Here is a 22,205-nt window from a genome sequence, read left to right as displayed (position 1 = left end):
TTAATTCATTTTTGATGTGTTTCATTTTAAAAAAATTAAATTAATATTTTTAGTATTTTTTAATAATTTTATTAAAAATAAATAAAATTTAAATAAAAAAACTTTAAAAGGTATCATACATCTACCCATCATAATGTAAAGCGTATCACCCAGCAATCCACTAGAGTAATTGATTGAGCCCATTTTTTAATTAATTAACTGTCCACCAACTAAAGGCATACATTATCCCACATCGAAAAAGGCAAAAATATAAGGTAGAAATTTGGACACCTCCAACTATTGTGGAATTTTTATTTATATATTATATCTCGTGAATCTCAAGAACTCTAACATGCCAATTCATAGTCAAAATTCCCTGCTTGCTATATGCTGTAGCGATAAGTTTATTTATGGAGATTCCGAAAATTAAAAAAAAGGTTTATTTATGGATTAACAACAGATGTTACGAGTCATCCACCATTTCTGTGATATTTTCTCGCTATTGTGCTAATCCAGATTCTTCTAGTTTGGGAATGCTAATCCAGATGTTACAACACAATTATTGAATTTGAGATGATTGCCCAACATCTCTTGCACGGCTTTACTCAATATTGCGGAAACATGATAACAAGCTGAAAGCCACCGTTGTTGCTGGTTTTTTTGAACTTGTCAACATGACTTGAATTGCCTATGAAATTTCCTGCTGCACGCAAACGGGTTCTTCAGATTGTATACCATATTTTGCATAATTAAATTCACAAATTGTGGCAAGTGTGTGCCAAAACAAGTCGCCATCATAATAATCTTTCCTGCTTTTTTGAAATATATTGGTCCCGTGGAACATGTAGATGTAGCATGTTAGTGGAATTAAAGATGCGAAGGATTGATTGACAAAAGACGACGGGTCATGAATGTATGCCGACAAAGAAATCTTCTGGACCTTTTACCTTGCATTAAGGACTCTTTATTTATCGGATATATAATTCTTTTGGCCAATAACATAAGATTAGTTTTTAAAAAAAAATTATCAATGTGTTGCGAGTAATTTTTATACATAAGATTGGAATTATACATAAAGTTCTTTTTTATACAATATTTTTATTCGTATCAAGCGTGATATATATCTATATATACTAAACAAATCCATAACATAGAAATAAAATATAAAAAGTTCATAAATAGAAGAGAATACAAAAGGATAAATTCTCACATGAGCTGAGTTATTTACATGGCTAAAAGAAGATAGGAGGCTAAGACTTAGATATCTAGATCAGGTTTTTGGGCAAGTTATTTCTCATATGGAGTAGTTGCAGCCCTAGCAGAGAACATGTCAACAAAGTCTAGCGCAAGGACTAAATAGAAGGCATCACTGAAGCTCACTTGTATTCCCCTTAATTGATTGAAGAAGCACATGTTAGACATGACAAGGAAAATCTTGTCTCCAACCATTTCGGACAAAGCTACAGACCCTTCAAAACATTCCTGAAACTCCACAAGAGAATTCCTTAGAGTCTCTAGATGCACCAAGAGCTATGAGTTTCTTCCTTTATAGCAACAAGCTCAACCATCAAACCATTTTTCGTGGTCCTCGCCTTAAGGTTCTCCTGTTTCAGGGCATCTACTTCATTATAAGCCGCTCGAAGCTGTTTTTTGGTAGATCCCAGTTGAAGAACAACTTGCATGTTATCCTTCAAAGAGGCATGGGACACTTCGAAATCTCTTAGTTCGGCCTTCACAACATCTTTCTAATCCTTTAGCCGTTAAAGGGCAATCTAGTTTGCTCTATGTTAAGTGATAACCTCCCTTACATGGTTCCTTTTGATCATCCAGTATCTCTTGGAATGGACGTGTTATATCCCACATTGGCGGGTGAGGACTTTGGGGATGGCCTTATATGAGCATGCTCACTTTGACTAGTAAAACACATTTTGGAGCCATGCATGGCTGCCAAGAACAAATCTGTGAGGCTCGTGGGCTAAAATGGATAATATTTTACTAGTGGGATGGGGTGTTTCAATTTGGTATCAGAGCCCGGCTCATTGGCTATTCGGTGATGCCGACAAGGTCGTCAAGCTACTTAAGAGGGGTGGATTGTAATATCTCACATTGGCGGGTGAGGACTTCGATGAGGGTCTTATAGGAGCATGCTCACCTTGACGTGTTTTGAGGCCATGTGTGGTTTGCCAAGAACAAATCCGTAAGGCTCATGAGCCAAAATAGACAATATCTTGCTAGTGGGGTGGGGGTGTTCTAGGACACATATCATGAAAGTCAGAACAATTCTATAAGGCTCGTGAAATAAAACAGACAATATCTTACTAGTGGGGTGGGGTGGGGTGTTTCAGGACGCATATCATGAAAGTCTGTCATAGACAAGAAAATTAGAAACAACAATGACAAACTAAAATAAATGACCAAGTTAGACAAGAAAAGTGATTACATTGAAGGTCATTTGTCTAGTCAAGGCCAAATAACAATTATAACTCTCATTATACATAAAGAAGATGTTTGAAGGCCTCACCACCTCGAGGCCAACCTTCCCACACACGATGTTAATTAATGAGACTAGAAATTATCCTTAGTAGAAAGATTGAGAGTGCTTTTCATGAGTTGATAAAACTAAACTATAAAAACTTAGTAGGCCCGGTGACACCTACAAGAAAAACACACTCAAGTTTAAGTCAATATGGTGTTTGTACAAGTAACGGAAATAATAAGTTTTCTCTATATTTAAATGTTTCTTAAATCTTTTTTAAGTCTCTTGTGGTGTTAGATTTAAAGTCTATAGAGACAAACTTTAATTTTTTTGACCTTCATATACTTTTTGTCCAAAAAGATAAAGCTTGCATATATAAATTTTTTTAAAATAAATATCTAAAAAATATTTAAGATATTTATATAAATATCTTATATAAATATCTAACTTATAAGATATTTAATATAAAATTTTATAAATATACATGTGTGTATTGTATAAAACATATGTGTACATATATTTTTTTTTATGTATAATTAGAGCTTCCAAATCTTGCAAACGGATGTCTGAAAATACTTATAATGGATAATACTTACTATCATCACATGTCAATCTTCTTCTGTCCAAGGAAATCAATAATTGTTTTTTTATTAAAAAGGAAAGCAATTTTTAGAGAGTACTATTTATTGATAATTATTATCAACCTGAGTTTGACACACATATTCACTCCACAGATCAGCATACCATTAATGAAATTTTATATTGCCTTGTACAGTTAGATGTATTATTATTATTAATTTAATCGCCCGCCCATGGTCTCTGTGACATTGACATGGATACACATCACAGAACAACCGATGGATTCTAAATAGATAGGTTTCCAGCTCATATCTGGTCCGAATTCAGATATTCACATGTAATTAATTTATTAGATCCAGCCTGTTTACATTTCGCGCTACACGGGCTTTAATAAAAAACATTTAGAAAAAAATATATTTAGTTTATATAAGATTTTTTTTTGATATTTTTATTAAGCTTATCCTATAAATCAATTTTAAAATCTTTTAACTTCATATCTTACGAGTTCTAAATTAAACTATATAAAATTTATTTTGACATGATTTTGTTAACTTAACTAATCTTAAGACAATTTAGATAATTAGTAAAAAAAACATGGTTTAATTTTTAAAAATAAATTTAATAAGAATTTTTTTAATATTGAGATTGAAATATACTTAATTGACTCGATTTTCAAGTTTAATCTGTTAAATCTGTAATTTAGATTATAAACTCTACTAAGTTTAAAACTTTATTTTTAAAAAGCTATTTTTTTCTTAGCTATACAATAATAAAAATAGATGCTCGTAAAATCAAATACATTGTTATTTCTTTAAAATTGCGATAACTTCATGGAAATTAAATTTCAAAAATTTATGAAACAAATTTAAAATTAAATAAATATTAAAAAGTAAAATGAAAAAAAAATAAAAAAAAATGCAAAACAAAACACCTCTTTTACAGGATAAGTTGACACCCAGCTATTTTAATATAGCAAGTAATATCAATAGTTTTCACATAGCATTGTTTAATAGTGAAAAATATTTTATAGTTAATTATCAATATTGATTTTATAAATCTATTTTAATATAAAAAACATGTACACATATAAAAAAAATTATGATAAAAATATCTATATTTAATTTTATTTAAATGAAATTTTCTCTTATATATATATATATATATATATATATATATATCATTTGTATGTAAGATAAGAAGGTTAATTGTTCCTACCCGTTGTCTAGAATAATCCATGGCGTCACATATGAGTTGCTGATCTGGCACATAGTTATGATACCATGTGCTGTTCTCCGCCACTCTTATATTTTAAGTTCTTCCAAAATCATTAGTAACAAATTAAATGTTGTAATTTTAAAGTATTTTATGATACACACACACACACACACACACACACACACACACACACACACACACACACACACACACTCCACTTGAAAAAAATCTGAATTTTTACACAATTAAATCTCCAAATTTTAAGTTGATAGAGTATTAGAGAGATTTATATGCTGCATCAGTGTATATGTATATATATATACTTAATTAATTAAGAGTGTGTTTTATTTTGTGATTTATGATTTTAAAAAATATTTTTTACTTAAAAAAACTATTTTTTATTTTTGATATTATAATATCCAAGCTATTAAAAAAATACTAAAAATAATTAGATAAATAATTTTTTTTAAAATAATTCCAGTAAACTGACTCTCAAACACATCACAAACACATCATGGACCTTCTGATTGACCAGTCCAAAAAGAAAAAAAAAATACGGGCCAATTAGACCCCTATAAAACCTCCTCCCTCTTCTAAGCCTAAAACCCATGAGATTAAGGTATTTGAGTGATTGTAACTAAAGTATGGCAGATTCAACGCCACTTCTTCTCTCTCGACCGGACCCTTCCAATGAGTCAAAACAACCTCCCTCCCTTGATGAAACCATTGAACGTTGTATTGGAGAGTTTGGGCTCGCCCAACTCCTCCAAGCCATCCTTGTGTCATTTGCATGGGTGTTTGATGCACAACAAACATTCATTAGTGTTTTCACTGATGCTGAGCCAAAATGGCACTGCACAAGTGATTCATGTACTTCAGTCTCCGACATTTGCCATCTTCCTCAAAATTCATGGGCTTGGGATAGCCCTAAGGACACATCAATCATATCAGAATGGGGACTTCAATGTGCTAGTTCAATAATCAAAGGCCTACCCGCATCTTCATTTTTCATGGGGTGCCTCATTGGAGGACTGATGCTAGCCACGCTTGCTGATTCCTTGCTTGGTCGCAAGAATTTGCTGTTTCTATCATGCCTAATGATGTCTTTCTCTGGATTATTCACTGTCTTCTCCAACAACATATGGATCTACTCGGCCTTGAAATTCGTTAATGGTGTCGGCCGTGCAACAATTGGAACATGCGCCCTTGTGTTATCAACTGAGCTTGTAGGGAAACGTTGGCGAAGCCAGGTAGGAGTTATTGGTTTCTTTTGTTTCACGCTAGGGTTTTTAACATTACCAGCTTTTGCATATATGAATAGAGGTTCCTCTTGGAGAACTCTTTATCTATGGACTTCAGTACCAACAATTTTCTACTCCATATTAGTTCATTTCTTAGTTCGAGAGTCTCCAAGATGGCTTTTTGTTCGCGGACGTAAAGAAGAAGCCGTGACTATACTGAAGAGTATTGCTGCGGCTGGGAGCAGTGGCATACTCATGAGCTTCTCAAATTTGGAATTCGGGAAAGAGACATGGAATGTTGATACTTATTCAGCAATCAAGATTCTCTTGAAGAAAAAGTGGGCTTGTAGAAGACTGTTGACAGTCATGGCAGTGGTATTCGGTATTGGAATGGTGTATTACGGCATGCCACTAGGCCTTGGAAATTTGTCATTCAATCTCTACTTGAGTGTCACATTTAATGCCTTGTCAGAGCTACCAGCCTCATTAGTGACATTCTTCCTCGTAGACAAACTAAACCGAAAGGATTCGCTGCTTGTTTTCACCACTCTAAGTGGGGTTTGTAGCATCCTTTCAGTTGTGATGGGCGAGACATCTGCAAATCTACAAATGGGGCTGGAGCTGGTATCTTTTTTCTGTGCATGTACAGCATTCAACATTTCATTGATACACACACTAGAGTTATTTCCTACATGTGTGAGGAATTCGGCAATATCAATGGCTAGACAATCTCTTGTATTCGGGGGTATGTTCAGTCCGGTGCTGGTGGCGGTTGGAAGTAAGAATCGGTTTCTGTCATATGGGATATTTGGGATGGTAATAGGGATTTGTGGGTTGTTTGTGATATGCTTGCCGGAGACAAGGGGCAGGACAATTTGTGACACCATGGATGAGGAAGAGTACAACAGTACAAAGAATGATCTGCCTGTGTTGGGGTGACTCACATCTAGAACTAAAATTGATTTTCGTGTTGGCTGGCTGGTGTAGTAACTAGTCGTAGCTAGAATCATTTTGTTTTGAAAAGATAAATATATTGTTATCTTGCATAATCAAAGTTGTTGGCTTTGCAAGTGGCCACTAGTGAAATGATATTTTGTGCATTGCAGACGGACTTGTAATGAAGTTTGTCTTCCTCTGAGAAGATTCCGCGTGTGTAACTTCGTTTTTGTTCGTCAACAAGCAAAAAGCCGGCGTGGAATTATTTTTTTTCATATTCACACACACGAGATGAAAAAAAATAATTTTAAAAAAAAAAACGAAAAAAAAAAGTTAAAAGGAAAAAAAAAAAAGAATTCACAGTGCTTTTTTGTGTGCGCGAATTACACGATTTAATTAGATACTAGCTTTGATACCCGCGCGACGCCGCGAGTTATTTTTTTTGCATAAAAAATATTAAAAAAATAAAAATTTAAAAATCTTGGGTTTTTCTGCAAAGTTATACCCAAGAATCTTATATTTGGCTACAACGTCTGACCTAAGAGTAATATTTATAATATTAATAATAAAATTAAACTTGCATGACCTAAGTTTAAGTGAGTCTGGCTGTAACACCGGACCCAAGAATACTGGATGCGGGTCTGGCTATAAGGTCGTGTCATAAAAGTGTGATAATTAATTAGATTAATTAGAAAAAACAAAGAAAAAAATCAACAGGAAGGAAAAAACTAATGAAGAAAAAAAATTGAATTAATTGGGTCAACCTTTTAAATCAGGTTATCCCGTAAAACCTGAGATTTGCGTCATGAAAGTTTGATAACTAAATAGAAAAAAAATGACAGGTTTACCTAGAATTAACCGGGTTTAACCATCAAACCAAGTTAACTCGTCAAGTCCAGGATACGTGTCATGAAAGTATGAAAGTCTGATAATTAAATAGAAAAAAAATTAATTTTAACAAACTAAACTAAATGAAAAAAATAACTCGTCAAATCAGGTTAACCCATAAAACCCGAGGATTCGTATCATGAAAATCTGATAACTAAATAAAAAAAATTAACATTAACAAACTAAATCAAACAAAAAAAATTCATTAAAAAAAATAAAAAGAAAAAACAAAAGAAAAAAACAGTTATATAATATAATACAATATAATTATAATTATAATGAAAAACGTGGGGAAATTTTTTTAAAAAAAAAAGTGGGGAAAGCTAAAGCTAAAGCTAAATTCTCAACCAACTCAATATTGAAAAAAATAATTTAACAAAGATAATTTTAAAAAAAAAACTTGTGGGGGAAACACTGTAGCCAAACAAAAACCATGTAAGGGAAATACTGTAGTAATCCATAGTATTTTTTTTTAAAAAAAAGCTACAAAACTAATCTCTCAACCAGCTCAATATATAAAGAAAACTGACAAAGGCTAAAGAAAAACACGTGGGGAAAGCTACAACGTTTTAAAGAAAAAGATTAAAAAACTAAATTTTCAACCAGCTCAATAGTAAAAAAATAAAATCAACAAAAATAATTATGAAAAAAACAAAAAAAAGAAAATATGTAAAAAATGACAATTTTGGAAAAAAAGAAAAATAAAAAAAAATAAAAAAAAAACATATGGGGAAAGCTAAAGCTAGATTATCAGCCAGCTCAATATTGAAAAAATAAATTCGATAAAGATAATTTTTTAAAAAAATATATGGAAAAACACTGCAGCAAACACAAAAACTATGTAGAGAAAACACTGTAACAATCCATATTATTTTTTAAAAAATAAAACTACAAAGTTAAATTCTCAACCAACTTAATATAAAAAAAATAAAATCTACAAAGACCATTTTGAAAAAAAAAGGAATAAAGAAATCATAAAAAAAATGTATGAGAATATTATAGCAATTCACAATGTTTTAAAGAAAAAAACTACATAGTTAAATTTTTAACCAGTTCAATATTTAAAAAAATTAGCGAAGATAATTTTGAAAAAAAAAATTAAAAAAAAAAGAAGAAGGAATCAATTTTGGGTAAAAAAAAAAGCAAAAAAAAAACATGTAAAAAAAACAAAAGAAAAAAAAACCTGCTAAAAAAAACCAGCTACAAAAAAAAAACCCAACCTGCTACAGTGAATATCCCACGCGTTTTAGAGTTCTTTAACTTGTTACATAACCCGCGCGATGCCACGAGTTATTTTTTTTGCATAAAAAATATAAAAAAAAACTAAAATTTAAAAGTCTTGGGTTTTTCTGCAAAGCTAGACCCAAGAGTTTTGAGTTTGACTGTAACGCCTGATCTAAGAGTAATATTTATAATATTAATAATAACATTAAACTTGCATGACCCAAGTTTAAGTGAGCCTGACTGCAACACCGGACCCAAGAATATTGGATGTGGGTCTGGTTATAAGGTCGTGTCATAAAAGTATGATAATTAAATAGATTAATTAAAAAGAAAAAAACAAATCAAAAAAACCAACAGGAAGAAAAAAACTAATGAAGAAAAAAAATCTGAATTAATTGGATTAACCCTTCAAACCAGGTTAACCCATAAAACCTGGATTCGCGTCATGAAAGTTTGATAACTAAATAAAAAAAAATTGACGGGTTTACCAAGAATTAACTGGGTTAACCCATCAAATCAAGTTAACCCATCAAGCCCAGGATACATGTCATGAAAGTCTGATAATTAAATAGAAACAAATTTAACATTAACAAATTAAACTAAACGACAAAATTAATTAAAAAGAAAAAAAATCCGGGTTAACTCATCAAATCAGGTTAACCCATCAAATTCAAGATCCGTATCATGAAAATTTGATAACTAAATAAAAAAAAATTAATATTAACAAATTAAATCAAACAAAAAAATTTCATTTAAAAAACCAAAAAAAAAATTAAAACAAAAAAAACTATAATTCTATAATATAATATAATATAATAATAATAATAATATAATATAATATATTAATAAGTGAAAGACGTGCAGAAGTTATACTGCTTTCCCCACACCTTTTAAAATATTACTTAATGATTGTAATGGAATAATGTATTATTGTTCTTGCATGGAGACATGAACAGAACTTTTGGCTGCTAGTAATTATAGAAATTTTGTCTTTTTCAAAAAAGAGTAAATTAAGTTAATTAATTAATACACTAATATTGCCTACTTGCTTGTTTTTTGGAACAAAAAATTGCTTATAGATGTTTTAAAGCTTATCTTCTCGACGGGCAGCCGCCACATGGCCATAAAAACGACACCGCAACTTTGTCTCTCTTATCTGTTTGCTTTAGTCATCCACTCGACCAGTAACAAAAACTAGAAAATATCTTACGTTTGGAGTGAAGTGCAGGGTCCTCATTCAATAGCGATATTTATGTTTTTACGTATTTAAAAATAATCAAAAAAAATTTATTTTTTTTAAATTTATTTTTTTTAAATTTTTAGATCATTTTAACATGCTGATATTAAAAATAATTTTAAAAAAATAAAAAAATATTATTTTGATGTATTTTTTAATTTTCAATTATTTATAAATGATTTTTGTTACTTGTTAGCGTAATTTAACTATATTTTTAAAATTTTAATTTTTTTATTTTAAATTAACTTTTTTAATGTTATTTTATAATTTTATTGTATTAATATTAAAAATAAATTTAAAAAAATAAAAAATTATTTTAATAAAAAATACTTTAAAATATCATGATGTTAAATAAGGAGAGAATAAGGTGTAAACTGACATAGGCTTCAAGATGTAGGTCCACTAAACCTAGGCCGATGCTAATTTAATATGATTACATGTTAATTTGCCTCTTTTCAAGTCCTCTGGATACACAGGCCTCGCTCTATTGAACCGTTATTTAATCTTCCACGGGCTTGTTCTGAATAGCTTGTTTGATAGTATGTTAGTAATTATTTTTTAAAAAAAAAAATTATGCTAAAATATATGTTAATAATATTTTTTTATTTTTTAAAAATTATTTTTAATATCAACATATTAAAAAGATCCAAAACGTACAAACCATATTAAATTTTAACAAAACAAAATTCAAATTTTTTAGAAACCCTGGTTAAACCACGTTCCTAAACATGTCTAAAGTCCGAAACTAATTTGTCATGGAATTGGGTGCTGGTGTACACGGCTTCCGTATTCACATTTAAACCGACGAGGATTAAAGGGGTGTTTTTTTTTTTAAATAATAATAATTGTTTTTTAAAATATTTTTTATTTATAAATAAATTAAAATAATATTTTTATTTTTAAAATAATTTGCTTTTGAAGAAAAACTCCTAGCTAGATAAAAAAGAAGAAGAAGAAAGAGAGCCAAAAGCCGTAGCTTTTCCAAAGGGTCTGATCAACCTGCTTGCAACGACAAATACAAATAATTTCAGTAACTCTTCGATTTTATTTCTAAGATTGTTATGGTTGAAGCCCCGAGTCTTCCATGTCCATGAGATAGCCAGGTTTTATAATTAATAAGATAGTAAGTAGTGATGGAATATTTCTTTTATAATTAAAATTGAATTACGTTTTTGTAATAGTTTTTATGTTTGAGTTTTGATAAAAATAGATTTAAAAAAATTATTTTTAGTTGTGATTGATTTGATTTAAATAGATTTTTTTGTTAAAAATGTATTTGAAAACATTGTTCAGTCAATAGCATATTAAAAATTTTTGGTTAAAACTATGATCTAAATAACTTAAATTATTAAAAAAAATAATTTACACAATAATTAATCATATACAATACATTGGAATAATAATAAAAATAAAAAAAGACATTGAAGAATAAAAAATAGTTTTCTTTCAGCAGTGGCGCTTGTCATCATAAATAAATAGAGATTTCTCTAAAAAAGACTAAATATTGGGAAAAATATTACTTATTTTACCAGAATCTTGGCTCAGTAATGGGTTCTTACGATAAAATTTCAAGAAAAACTAAGACAGTAGCTGATGATTTCTTTTTCAAAAAACAGTGAATGAACAAACAGAAAATTGGTCCTACCTCTGCAAATCTCTCTCCCACTCCTTCATTTACCACTGAATGCTGATCTTACATGCACTCTACATCATTTTCGATAAAACCTCTCAACTCTTTTCAAACGTTTAATTCTAAAAATTAAGAACTACGTACAATGATATTTGTGTTTGTGTGTGATTGTTACGTGCCAAGCTGGCTCCATGAATGCACGATATTTGATTTAGTCTTGATGATCGAAATCTTATACAAGTCGTAAAAGCAAATCAGTCAAGTCATTGAAGACTAACGTGCTTAGTTTTCTTTGAAGTACAGAGGAGGTTGATCTTTGAAGTGGAATCTGCTTTGCCCACAGCAACACTTCATTTGCAAAGCTTTATCGAGATTGAAAAGCTGTTATTTTTGCCTATAAACTACTACACAGCCTATTCGTCAGCACTCGATCGACAATAAATTCCTGAATTTAATACTATTTTTCTGTCTGATTAAACAGTAGATAAGTTGCTTTCAAGGTTCTAGACCTCAGTTTATGCACATCGTTGTTAAATTATTTCATCAATCAACTGCGAAAGCAAAGGATTTTATATATTAAAAAAGAGTAATGGTGTTATTTGCTTGGAAAAATTACTAATCATTGTTACAAGAAAAGCATTTTAGAAAATTAGTAAGGCCATATCACGAATAATCAATGCTTAATGATTAATTAAGTTTCCAGGACAGCATATTTCTTGAGTCAATAAATTACTTGAAACAATCAAGCTACCTCTAGGTGACGTTATTAGTAATTTCTGTCAAGATAATTAATAATGTAAAAGATAAACTTGCAAACCAACTAGGCTAGTCCTTTATAAATTCAATTGTATAGAGATTGATAACACGTACGCTATAACAATTTTCTTTATGAATTAATGCACTATAATTATTTTAGGAACCTATTAAGGTTTTTTTTTTTTTTAATGGTTGAAAAGTATTTATAATTTGGAAGATAGCTGGGTGTGTACATTTTTAGGGGACCGGAAGAAGTGTCGTGGAGGTGCATAGCCAGATATTCTGATTATCAAACAATCTAGTGCTAGTATAATATAAGGTAAATCTTAAAAAAATATAAGCTTAAAAAAAAAAAACCACGTTAACTTAGGTGATCCTACTAAATCTAATCTAATTTATATAACTTGCAACTCGTTAAATTCTAAATCTAACTTCAATCAAGAAGCTTAACTTTCAACCAATTTAATTTTAAACGATAAAATTATTGAAAAATATTAATACAGATTAAATTTTTTGTATAGAAAATAAAATAATATATTTTTTATTTATAAAAACCTGCTTTTTATTTACCATGCATGTAAAAATCCATCCTACTGCAGTTTTAAAATAAACATATGTTTTAAAACAAAAATATTTTTTTTAATTAAAAGAAAAACCGTAATCACCGGAGGTAGACAGTGCCAATAACACACTTAGTCTTATTGTAAGAAGCTACTCAACCAATAAACATCGGGCAGAGATAATGCTGGCCCAGGAAAAGCAAATCATAAGAAAAGGTCGCTTCTTCTTGAAAAAACATGTTTTGTTCATTTCTGGGCTCAATGAACTGTAACGAAATGATGGAAGAGCAATTGACACCAACGCACTCAATTAGACCTAGTGCTCATGAGTGCACCTTAAGTTTAAATTCCAGCACATTTCCGATTTGTTTGCTTTTAGGGTTTTTGCTGAATTCTTCTTCGTATATTTAGATGCAAGACATGATGATGAATCAAATTAGGCCACGACAATCCACGTCATCGGAAGCGTAAACTGAACAATCAAGGACGCCTTCTGCTGCTTTGCCTCGTGACTAATCTAATTAATTAGAGGAATAGGCCCGCATGGTTAGTGCAGGGATCTTCGCGCAATTCAGTTCAATATTATATATTAAGAAAATACCAGAACTATATATGGGTAAATCGAAATATAAATTTAAAGTTGTAATAAAAAACAATTTTAATAAAAAAAAATCAAGTAACCAATTATTGAGTCACCAGAATTAACTCATCTGACCCAACAAGGTCTTAATACTAGGAAATGGACCGCTTGATCAATCTCCCAGAAAGTTAACACAACAAAATGCATTACTGCCCTCCATACACAATACTGTTTTGCCACCTGGCCAGTATTACTTGGAAATTCATGCACTTGCCAGTCACCATATTTTCTTCCCCTCCACCTTAATTCCTCTGGGTCGGGTAGATGTAAGGACATGTCGTGCCTAACTCAAAAAACCCAGTGTGCTGGCACATACTAGTAGTAGTCAAACATATCGGATATAAATTGAGATCTTTCAGGTGAGAGGAGTGATGGGATTAATTCCTCAACATTTTATGTTGAGCTAGCTAGCTAGCTAATTGAAGGAAGCAGGAGTAGCTAGTTGAATCAGCTGAGGAAGGGAGTGGAGAATAGAGATGGGCCATAGTTGCTGCATCAAACAGAGAGTTCAAAGAGGGCTGTGGTCTCCTGAAGAAGATGAGAAGCTTGTCAAATATATCGCCACTCATGGTCATGGAAGCTGGAGCTCTGTCCCTAAATTTGCAGGTATAAATGTGTGTGTGTGTGCGTGTGTGTTAATACCCTTTTTTTTTTGGCATGCATTAGAAATCAAAATCAAGCTATCTGATCTATTTTTGACGCACACTTGCTTTGTACTTGCAGGTTTAAAAAGGTGTGGTAAGAGTTGCCGGTTGAGATGGCTGAACTACTTGAGACCAGAACTCAAGAGGGGTTGCTTTTCTGCGCTAGAAGAGCAGGTCATCATAGATGCTCATAGAATTTTGGGCAACAGGTAAGGATTAATATTTGAGTCTAAATAAAGAAGTGTATAAAAAGGTAGAAATTAAAATAAATAAATAAAACACTGTTTCTAACAATGGGGAGTAGATCAATAGATGACATGAATAGAGTGGAAGAATTACTTAGCCTATATATTCTTTCACTGCATTTTGATTACAAGAACTTTATACTTGTAACAGATGGTCTCAGATATCAAAACATCTCCCAGGAAGGACAGATAATGAGGTGAAGAATTTCTGGAACTCACGCATTAAGAAAAAGCTCATGGCAAAAGGCTTGGACCCAAAAACTCACAACTTAATTCCTTCTCGTCAGAGGGCAGCTAATAAGGTTGCATGCAATATATCACCGTCTAACCAACAACCCCTTTCAATTATCTCCCAGGATTCAAAGATGAAAGATGTTTCCATGGAGACAAACCCTCCTATTCTGACACTAGCTTCCCCTTATCCTTCTCATGGCAGCACTCGACCTTCGTTGCTTCAAACAACAACCGGCTTACCCTTGCCCACCTCTTGCTATGATAACCCTAGTGTCATTTGGAATGTAAATACTCAAAATTCTTATGAGTCTTCCCTTTTTCCTTGCGTGTCATGCATTGAGAACTCACTCGTTTCCCCTTCATCTTCGACTTCGGTGAACCCAACTGGGTTTGGTCTCCTAGATGAAGATTGCTTTTGGAGTTGTAGTAACATTGTTGAGCCCTTTGAAGCCGCAAAACTATTCGAAGGCATGCGATCACAGGATCAAGAAAACCAGCTGAACAAGATTTGTGACACACAAATCGTTGATAAGAATAAAGGAGTTCATGATAATATGGATGCTTCATTTGACACCTCTAGCTACGATCTTGAGTTGGTCGACTCCACATTATTTCCTGGTTCAATATGTCGTGATCTTGGCTCCATGGATGATCTTTCATGGAACTTTTAGGCCACCATATGCGTGTATGTAACTAGCGCTACAGTAATAGATAGTAGGTTTTGCCTCCTAAGGTTTATTTATTATCTTAATTTTATCAAAAACCTTTGATCTATTTCAATTAGACCTCATATCTTTCATTTTTATTCCAGTCAACCTTGTATCTTTCAATTTTGTTCTAATCTTCTTCTTTTGATGAGTGTAAATTTTAATTTCATCCCTAAATTTATAAAATATAATCATTGAATGAGTAGAGAAAAAATAAACGAATTGGAGTCAGAAAAAAGTAAGAGATTTCATTTCTTTTTTAGAATTCTTAGTCAAGATTTTAATAGAGAACTGGATAAAAAACTATAAATATATTTGAGAGTGTATAAGAGACGGAGATAGTGATGGTTGATACTTTATATTAATTAAAAAGTATTTTCTATCATATTAATTATAAGTTAAACTTAATCTTGTGTTGTCAAGGTAACCGTGTCAATAAAAAATATACCTTTTTATCATATTTTTTAAATTGAAAAGAAATGTCTTTCTTTAATTATTTTTTAAAACTCCAATTTTTTCATTCTTATATTTTGAATTATATTATGATATATATTTCATAAATCTTAATGATAATTTTGAAATTTACAAAGAGTGGAATAAAAATAAAAGATGCAGAGTTTAATTCAAACAAATTAAAAGTTATTTTTTTTTATAATTAAAAAGATCATAGAATTAATACCCAAAATAAATTACAGGGACATGAAAAAAAGAAGGTTAAAATTGAAGTTGAGAAAATGCACAAACCTTGAGAAGTTGAATTTCAATTTACCCTAAATTAAATTTGTTTTAATTAAATTTCAAGAAAAGGGATATCATGAGCAATATTTTTCTTATATTTATTTTGTGGGCGTAACAAAATGCTTTTCTTCATTGCTAGTAAAAGGCGTGACGTATGTGGTATTGGCTCACTAAAACAAAGAATTAATCTAATCATGCAGTTGAATCTCCAAGACAGACAACAGCAAACTTTTCCCATAAAATGTCAACATAATCATTAGGTGCATATTTAGCCCCCTTCCCTTCTTTTTTTTACATTAACACCCTTGGATATAAGTAATTTGAAGTCCATTAGCTAGACGGCTAATTAATTGGGCCTTCAACTCGCTCCCCTGGCCACTGCCTGATCGGTCAATTATAATTACCTAGCCCGTGATGATTGTGGTACCAAAGTTACCACCTGGGCCAGGATCGAAAAGCCCATTTATTAGTTTACTTGACCCAGCCCATACAATTCTCTTTCTTTTCTGGTTCCCAGTGGCTTGGAGGCGGAAGCAGTCCGCATGGCCATGGCCCATGGGACTCTACCCGCAGCCTCCGTCCCCATCCACACAAATCTTGCTCCACTGACCATTCATTCGGTTCTTCCTTTATTTATGTTAATTTTCTTGAAATACCGCTTGGATTTTCGGAATTACATTTCTTAGAGGAGGAAAAAAAAAAACAGTGACAGCACTCGAATAATTTGTTCTGAAATTCTCTATCATGATTTTTTCACCGGACAATTTCATCAAATATTTCGAAAATACAAAACCTGAAATGCCCTTGATTTTATGGTTTATTTACTGCTCCTTCAGTGCGCCTATCTGGTAGCATTGGGGACCTCAATATTTTGCAAACAATCTTGCTTTTCTTGCTACTGTCATGTGGTGTTTCTATGCATTAAAACTATATTCTTCTTCTCAAACCGATTAAAAATATATTTAAAAAGTTTGGAAATTAACAGCTGCTCCCATTCTAGTGGATGTACGTACATTCATCCGTAGGTTTCAAAGAAAATACATGATAATGATAATTAAGAATCTCCAACCTCCTACGTCCAATATTTTTCCCCTTTAGACAGTTTACCCTAAGCTTTTTTCTTTTCTTTGTTGCCGTTACATATCCAAGCAGTTAAGTTTTCCACTCGGCATTGGGACTATTATTTTTTACTTTGGCTGAATAAGCAACTCGATCATCAGTTCTCACCAGTATAAAATTATGGAGGCCCCCCCTGAGTTACTGTGTGAGCATTATGGGCTCACACCATGATATCACGGTTTCTTTATAACAGGGAAATCTTTTGTGCTTTTACTTTGGCAGAAACAGTTGATTATAATTCCACAGTGAAACAGAGACACGAATTTCCTTTTCCAATCTCTTTTCAAAGCTGGCCGAGAAGTTTCAACATTTGTATGATAAAAAACGAAAGATAAAAACAGGAAAAGGAAACGATGGCATGCCTTGACCCCTCCTTGTATAATGAAGTGCGTGTATAACCTGATCGTGTGGTTGGCAAAATAATCCCCATTTTTTTCTTCTTTTTTATGCAGCCCATCACAATATATCCTACCTTTGTGCAGTCAAATGAATTTTAGTAGTGATACAACAATATCTGTAAGGAACATTAACAAAAAAAATATTTGTCACTTTGTGGTCATCCTAATTAGTGGCTCTTAGTCTTGCATGGGGAGTACAGTATTGGAGTTGTCTTGAGAGGAACATAAAGAGAAGATCTCTTCTAGTGTTCCGTTCATGCAATCCTTGTACATCATGTAGTCGTCGATTATTTCAGGCTTCGATGGCTTCATACTCTCGGTGATACTAATCTGTGGGAAATCCTCAAGTTCTAAAGGTGGGAACGGAAATTGATAGTGCAAGCTTGAGCAGTTTGGCATCTGCATATCCTGCATCCACAGCATGTCGTGTGATTAATAATTGGTCTCGTACCCAAAAAACGAGAGAGAGAGAGTTCAGAGGGGAGCTGGAAAAAGCAACTCCTTTTGAAAATTAATTAAAACAGTAAACCTAGCAACATGTTTTGAATTGGAAATTATTTCAAAATGTGATTCAAATGGGGGAACATATGCATTGGAAATGGTGATGTTTGTGGTGTCACATATAGTAGACCCAGAGAGAAAAATCAGGAAGAAAGATGTTTGAACTTTGAATTATGTTCAAGTCAGTCAAAAGAAGTTATTGGAGATGGTGAAAAAAAAGCTAATTTGAGTCAGTGCTTGAGAGATTTTTAGAAGGAAGCTTTAGGAAAAGACAGGGAGTTTCATTGCTTCCAACTTTTGTTGCTTTAACTTAAGATCAAAAGAAAGAAAAAACTCAAAGGGCTTGTGTTGTGGGCCATTTCCAACACATACTGGCCCGAGGATTGTACTTTCATTCTCTGCGTGAAACACAACCACGTGGTATTTTCCATGGTGTGAACATGAAGCTTTCGCATCAAGGCAGAATATTGCTGGAAATGTGGTATTGGCAAAAGAGATGATCATATCATGATCAGAAAAGGATGACTTGGAGAAGATGATTATTGCATGTGAATCTTGGTATGGCCCATACATCAATAACCTAATGTTTTTTTATTATCCTTCCATGCCACACACTTAATTAGACATATATATATATATATATAAATGCAGTTAACTAAATAATTACTAATTCTTGGACCGACATTAACTAGTTATCAGCAAATCAAACCATAAGAAAATTAAATTAATGTGTAAAAGGAACCTTGTTTATTGTACCTGAATTAGATTTGACGAGAAATCCACGCCCATTGAATAAAGGCTAGCCGAACTGTTGGCTTCATCTGAGGGAAACGGAGCTTGTAAATCATCGGCTATTGCAGTTTCAATCGGAGTCCCTTGAGTGACATCCGAGGAAGATGTTTCAGATGGAAATTTACAATAATCATTGTTGAAGTTTTCATCTTCAGCTTCTCTCCCCTTAGAGCTTTCAATACCGCTTGTGTCATCCCCTAATAATTGTTCTTCTGAGACCCACGCTGCATCCTTCTCTTCATTCCCGTTATTTTTTTCTTCCTTCTTTTTTGGAATATGTATTGTTTTCTTGAAAACACGGCATAATGCGTAGGAATCCTGTGGTGCAAAAATAAACATAAATTTGTTAAAGAGAGGTGAACAAAGATCTGTAAAAGCAAGATCACAAAGAGCAGAAAAGGAAAGAAGAAACCAAACAAAGATAGTGTAAGTACACCTAAAGTCATGAAACAAAGACTCTTTCATCATCATATATGTTGATGATAAGGTATTCTTTATTAAAGAGAGAACATTTAGCAGGAAAAGGAAGATCTAAAATGATATGTTGGTGTATGAAAACAAGAGCAATGACTAAATGTGACAGGATCTGCTCTATATATGTGTTTGCATATGATCTGTCATTTAAAGAAGCAAAAACCATGATGGTTTTTCCTCGCTTGACTACATAAAGTCCTGGCTTAATTTGAACCGTGCTACTGCACCCTGTTTATAATATGCTCTTGAAAATGAATTCAAAATTGTTTCTAATTAAATTTTTTAATAATTTGAACTGGAAGAAGCTACATGGAGCACTGAAATTAATATTAATATTAACTAATTTTACCCGCATCTGAAAGATGAACATAACATACCCCTAAAAAAATACCCTGAATTTACATCGATCTGTCATTGTTACTAAGGTTTCCTATGAGACCAAAAACTCTCTTGCAGCCGCGTGTAATTCCTATTGAAAGTTCATCACTATCTTCTACACAAAACCGACAATCAAACGCATTTAGTTGTCTTTTTGTAAACCCTAATAGCCTTTTACTTCTGGTCTACATATGAATGCCACCAGATGGGGCAGATCCAATTTCATCATGATGGATGGCTCGATGTTCATAATTAACTCACCTACATGATATTTCTGAACATTAATTATGCAATGGGTTGAATCTGTGTCCCTACTTGATCAAATGAAAATTGTGCCGCAAGCAGCCAGTAGTGAAAGTGCAATATATACCTTTAAACTTGATGGTGCAGCGCCACACAATGAGTCGATCAAGCGATACTCATGCATTACCCAGTTGGTTCTAATGCCATGGGGAGCTCTACCTCTATAGTACACCAATGTCTTCTTCATGCCAACCGGCCGCTTTTGAGAGTTCACTGGTCTATCTTTCCCTGTGGCTTTCCAGTAACCAGCTTTTGTTGCCCTGTTGGTTCTTGAACCATTAGGGTACTTCTTATCCCTAGGGCTTAAGAAATACCACTCCAAATCTTTGCTTGGTAAAAACGACTTATCTGTGGATCGAATTATCACAAAAAAGGTTGTCAGAAAGAACACTAAGAGCATACATAAGAACATATATAGGTGATACTAAATATTATTGATGTAAGCATGGAAATTAATTAATTACATATGTAAAACATGTACCTGGTAAGTCCCATGGCTCACATTTATAGAGATCAACCTCCGGGATAATTTCAAGCTCAATTGTGCGGCCGTTGATTTTTCTATCAAGATAGTAAACAACAAGCTCTTCATCGGTTGGATGGAACCTAAATCCAGGAGGGAGGCTCACGGGCGCCATTGCTGTGATGACAATGATCGAAGAGAGGGAGGGAATAGTGGCCCAATTGATCGAGAACGTCTAGATCGAGGATAGCATGTTAGTACTAAACTGGCTTGTACGACATCGAACTATATAGGCCACTGTTTTGTTATGACAGAGATGGTAACGTTAATTAGCCCTTCGACCTTTCTATGTATTACGTTGCTGCCATTCACTCAAGAGACCAGACCTGACATCTTTAATTAATTCCCCTGTCCCTTCCTTAATACACTAGATTTTTTTGTCCCTTCCTAGATACACCTATAAGAAAAATGTTTTTAGTTAATTTAGGAGAGGAATATTATGATGTAAACGAAGGGGTATTTATGTTGATAAAATGAATTCGGGATATTATACAGCAACAAGTCCTTCGGCTTTTGGAGATTCTGTGAGTGAGGCTCTGTGTGAAAACATCAGGGAGGATAAGCAGCTTCCCTGCTTTTGTCTGCTCACAAACTAACAAGAATCAGAGGACCCCTCGAGAGGATGCGTGGGCCAACTAAACCGCCCATAGCCTACAACACGCAATACTAGGCCTCCTCCCCCTTCTTATTTTAATAAACAGTACTGTGTGTAATAATCACATTATTGTATAATATATAGTTCTTTATTGGAGGGAGTTTTTATTGTTTATTATGTGTAGAATAATAGTATAATGATGTTAGTTATCGTTGTTAATGTGTGTTTATAGTTGATATATTAGTTTTGCAATCTCGCCCTTGTACACTTGTCGTGCTGTCGTGCAAAGGCGACCTGGCTAGATAAAAAGAGAGGCCTAGCAATCAGTCTGTAGCTCAAGAGAATCTGATCGGGAATAGGATGATCATGTGCCATTTACCAAAAAGCAACGTGATGAACAACTCATGTTCTCTGCTGCCTTGGCCACATACAGTGTAGTTCTTGTAAGTTTCTTGAAATATTCATTTCTTTATTCATTCTTACTGAATCAATGATGTGTTTAATATATAGTAATCTTAAATCTCTTGAGTGGCGCAGCTGGAAACTTAGAGAGATTCAGCCGTGAAATCTCTCTCTCTCGAGAAAGAAAAAAAGAAAAAAGAAAAAAAGGGAACCATCAATGAAGATATTTCATAACTGATGATGATGGGATTCCACCTTATATCCAAAATCAACATCTGCATTTGTAGTATAGTATGCTTGGTAGCATACGAATTATCTAATTTAATGTATAATATTGACATCTTTCAATATCCTTGAATTATTGCACATTTTTATATTATCAATTTAATCAATATTTGTTTTGGGCTGAATAGTCAATATTAATTTTTAAAAAAACTATCATATAAGACCAAAATGTAAACTTCCATGGAGATTGAGGTGTCATCGCATAATTCTCAAGCAATATTATACTTTTATATTTCATTTTAAAATATTTAAAACTGTAATGAAATGAATGGCTATGATCTTTAATAATTTATCATTAAAAAAACGTAGGAGTGTTACATAAGAAAAGGTCACGAAAGGTTACTAATGTACAAGAATCGATTCTTAAAAGATGGCATTACTCTTGTTGAAAGGCAAAGGTGTGTGTGTGTGTGTGTATAGTCTAGCTAGTGAGAATATAATATGTACATCAATTGTGTAATTCAGGCACTACGTATATTGTGCTGCATATATATACACACACACAA

The 22,205-nt window shown here is 32.7% G+C and overlaps 3 protein-coding genes across 3 annotated transcripts; 2 read left to right on the top strand and 1 right to left on the bottom strand.

Moving 5' to 3' along the window:
* Positions 1–4,841: 4,841 nt before the first annotated feature.
* LOC133696599 (organic cation/carnitine transporter 3-like) lies at positions 4,842–6,647 on the top strand. The gene has a single exon (XM_062118823.1). It carries the CDS (start codon positions 4,894–4,896, stop codon positions 6,427–6,429), a length of 1,536 nt encoding a protein of 511 aa, XP_061974807.1. The 5' UTR covers positions 4,842–4,893; the 3' UTR covers positions 6,430–6,647.
* Positions 6,648–13,569: 6,922 nt separating this feature from the next.
* LOC133697361 (MYB-like transcription factor 4) lies at positions 13,570–15,289 on the top strand. The gene is made up of 3 exons (XM_062119840.1): positions 13,570–13,967; positions 14,085–14,214; positions 14,402–15,289. Exons 1-3 carry the CDS (start codon positions 13,838–13,840, stop codon positions 15,153–15,155), a joined length of 1,014 nt encoding a protein of 337 aa, XP_061975824.1. The 5' UTR covers positions 13,570–13,837; the 3' UTR covers positions 15,156–15,289.
* Positions 15,290–17,294: 2,005 nt separating this feature from the next.
* LOC133698066 (NAC domain-containing protein 54-like) lies at positions 17,295–20,626 on the bottom strand. The gene is made up of 4 exons (XM_062120943.1): positions 20,376–20,626; positions 19,962–20,242; positions 18,704–19,057; positions 17,295–17,854 (listed from the first exon to the last, which is right to left on the bottom strand). The coding sequence occupies exons 1-4, from the start codon at positions 20,530–20,532 to the stop codon at positions 17,624–17,626; spliced, it is 1,023 nt and encodes a 340-aa protein (XP_061976927.1). The 5' UTR covers positions 20,533–20,626; the 3' UTR covers positions 17,295–17,623.
* Between the last annotated feature and the right edge of the window lie 1,579 nt (positions 20,627–22,205).

This window comes from Populus nigra, chromosome 6 (genome assembly GCF_951802175.1).
Source record: "Populus nigra chromosome 6, ddPopNigr1.1, whole genome shotgun sequence".
In the NCBI taxonomy this organism is placed as follows: Eukaryota; Viridiplantae; Streptophyta; class Magnoliopsida; order Malpighiales; family Salicaceae; genus Populus; species Populus nigra.
The sequence above is the reverse complement of the archived record's forward strand: the minus strand, read 5'-3'. Positions and strand labels throughout refer to the sequence as shown.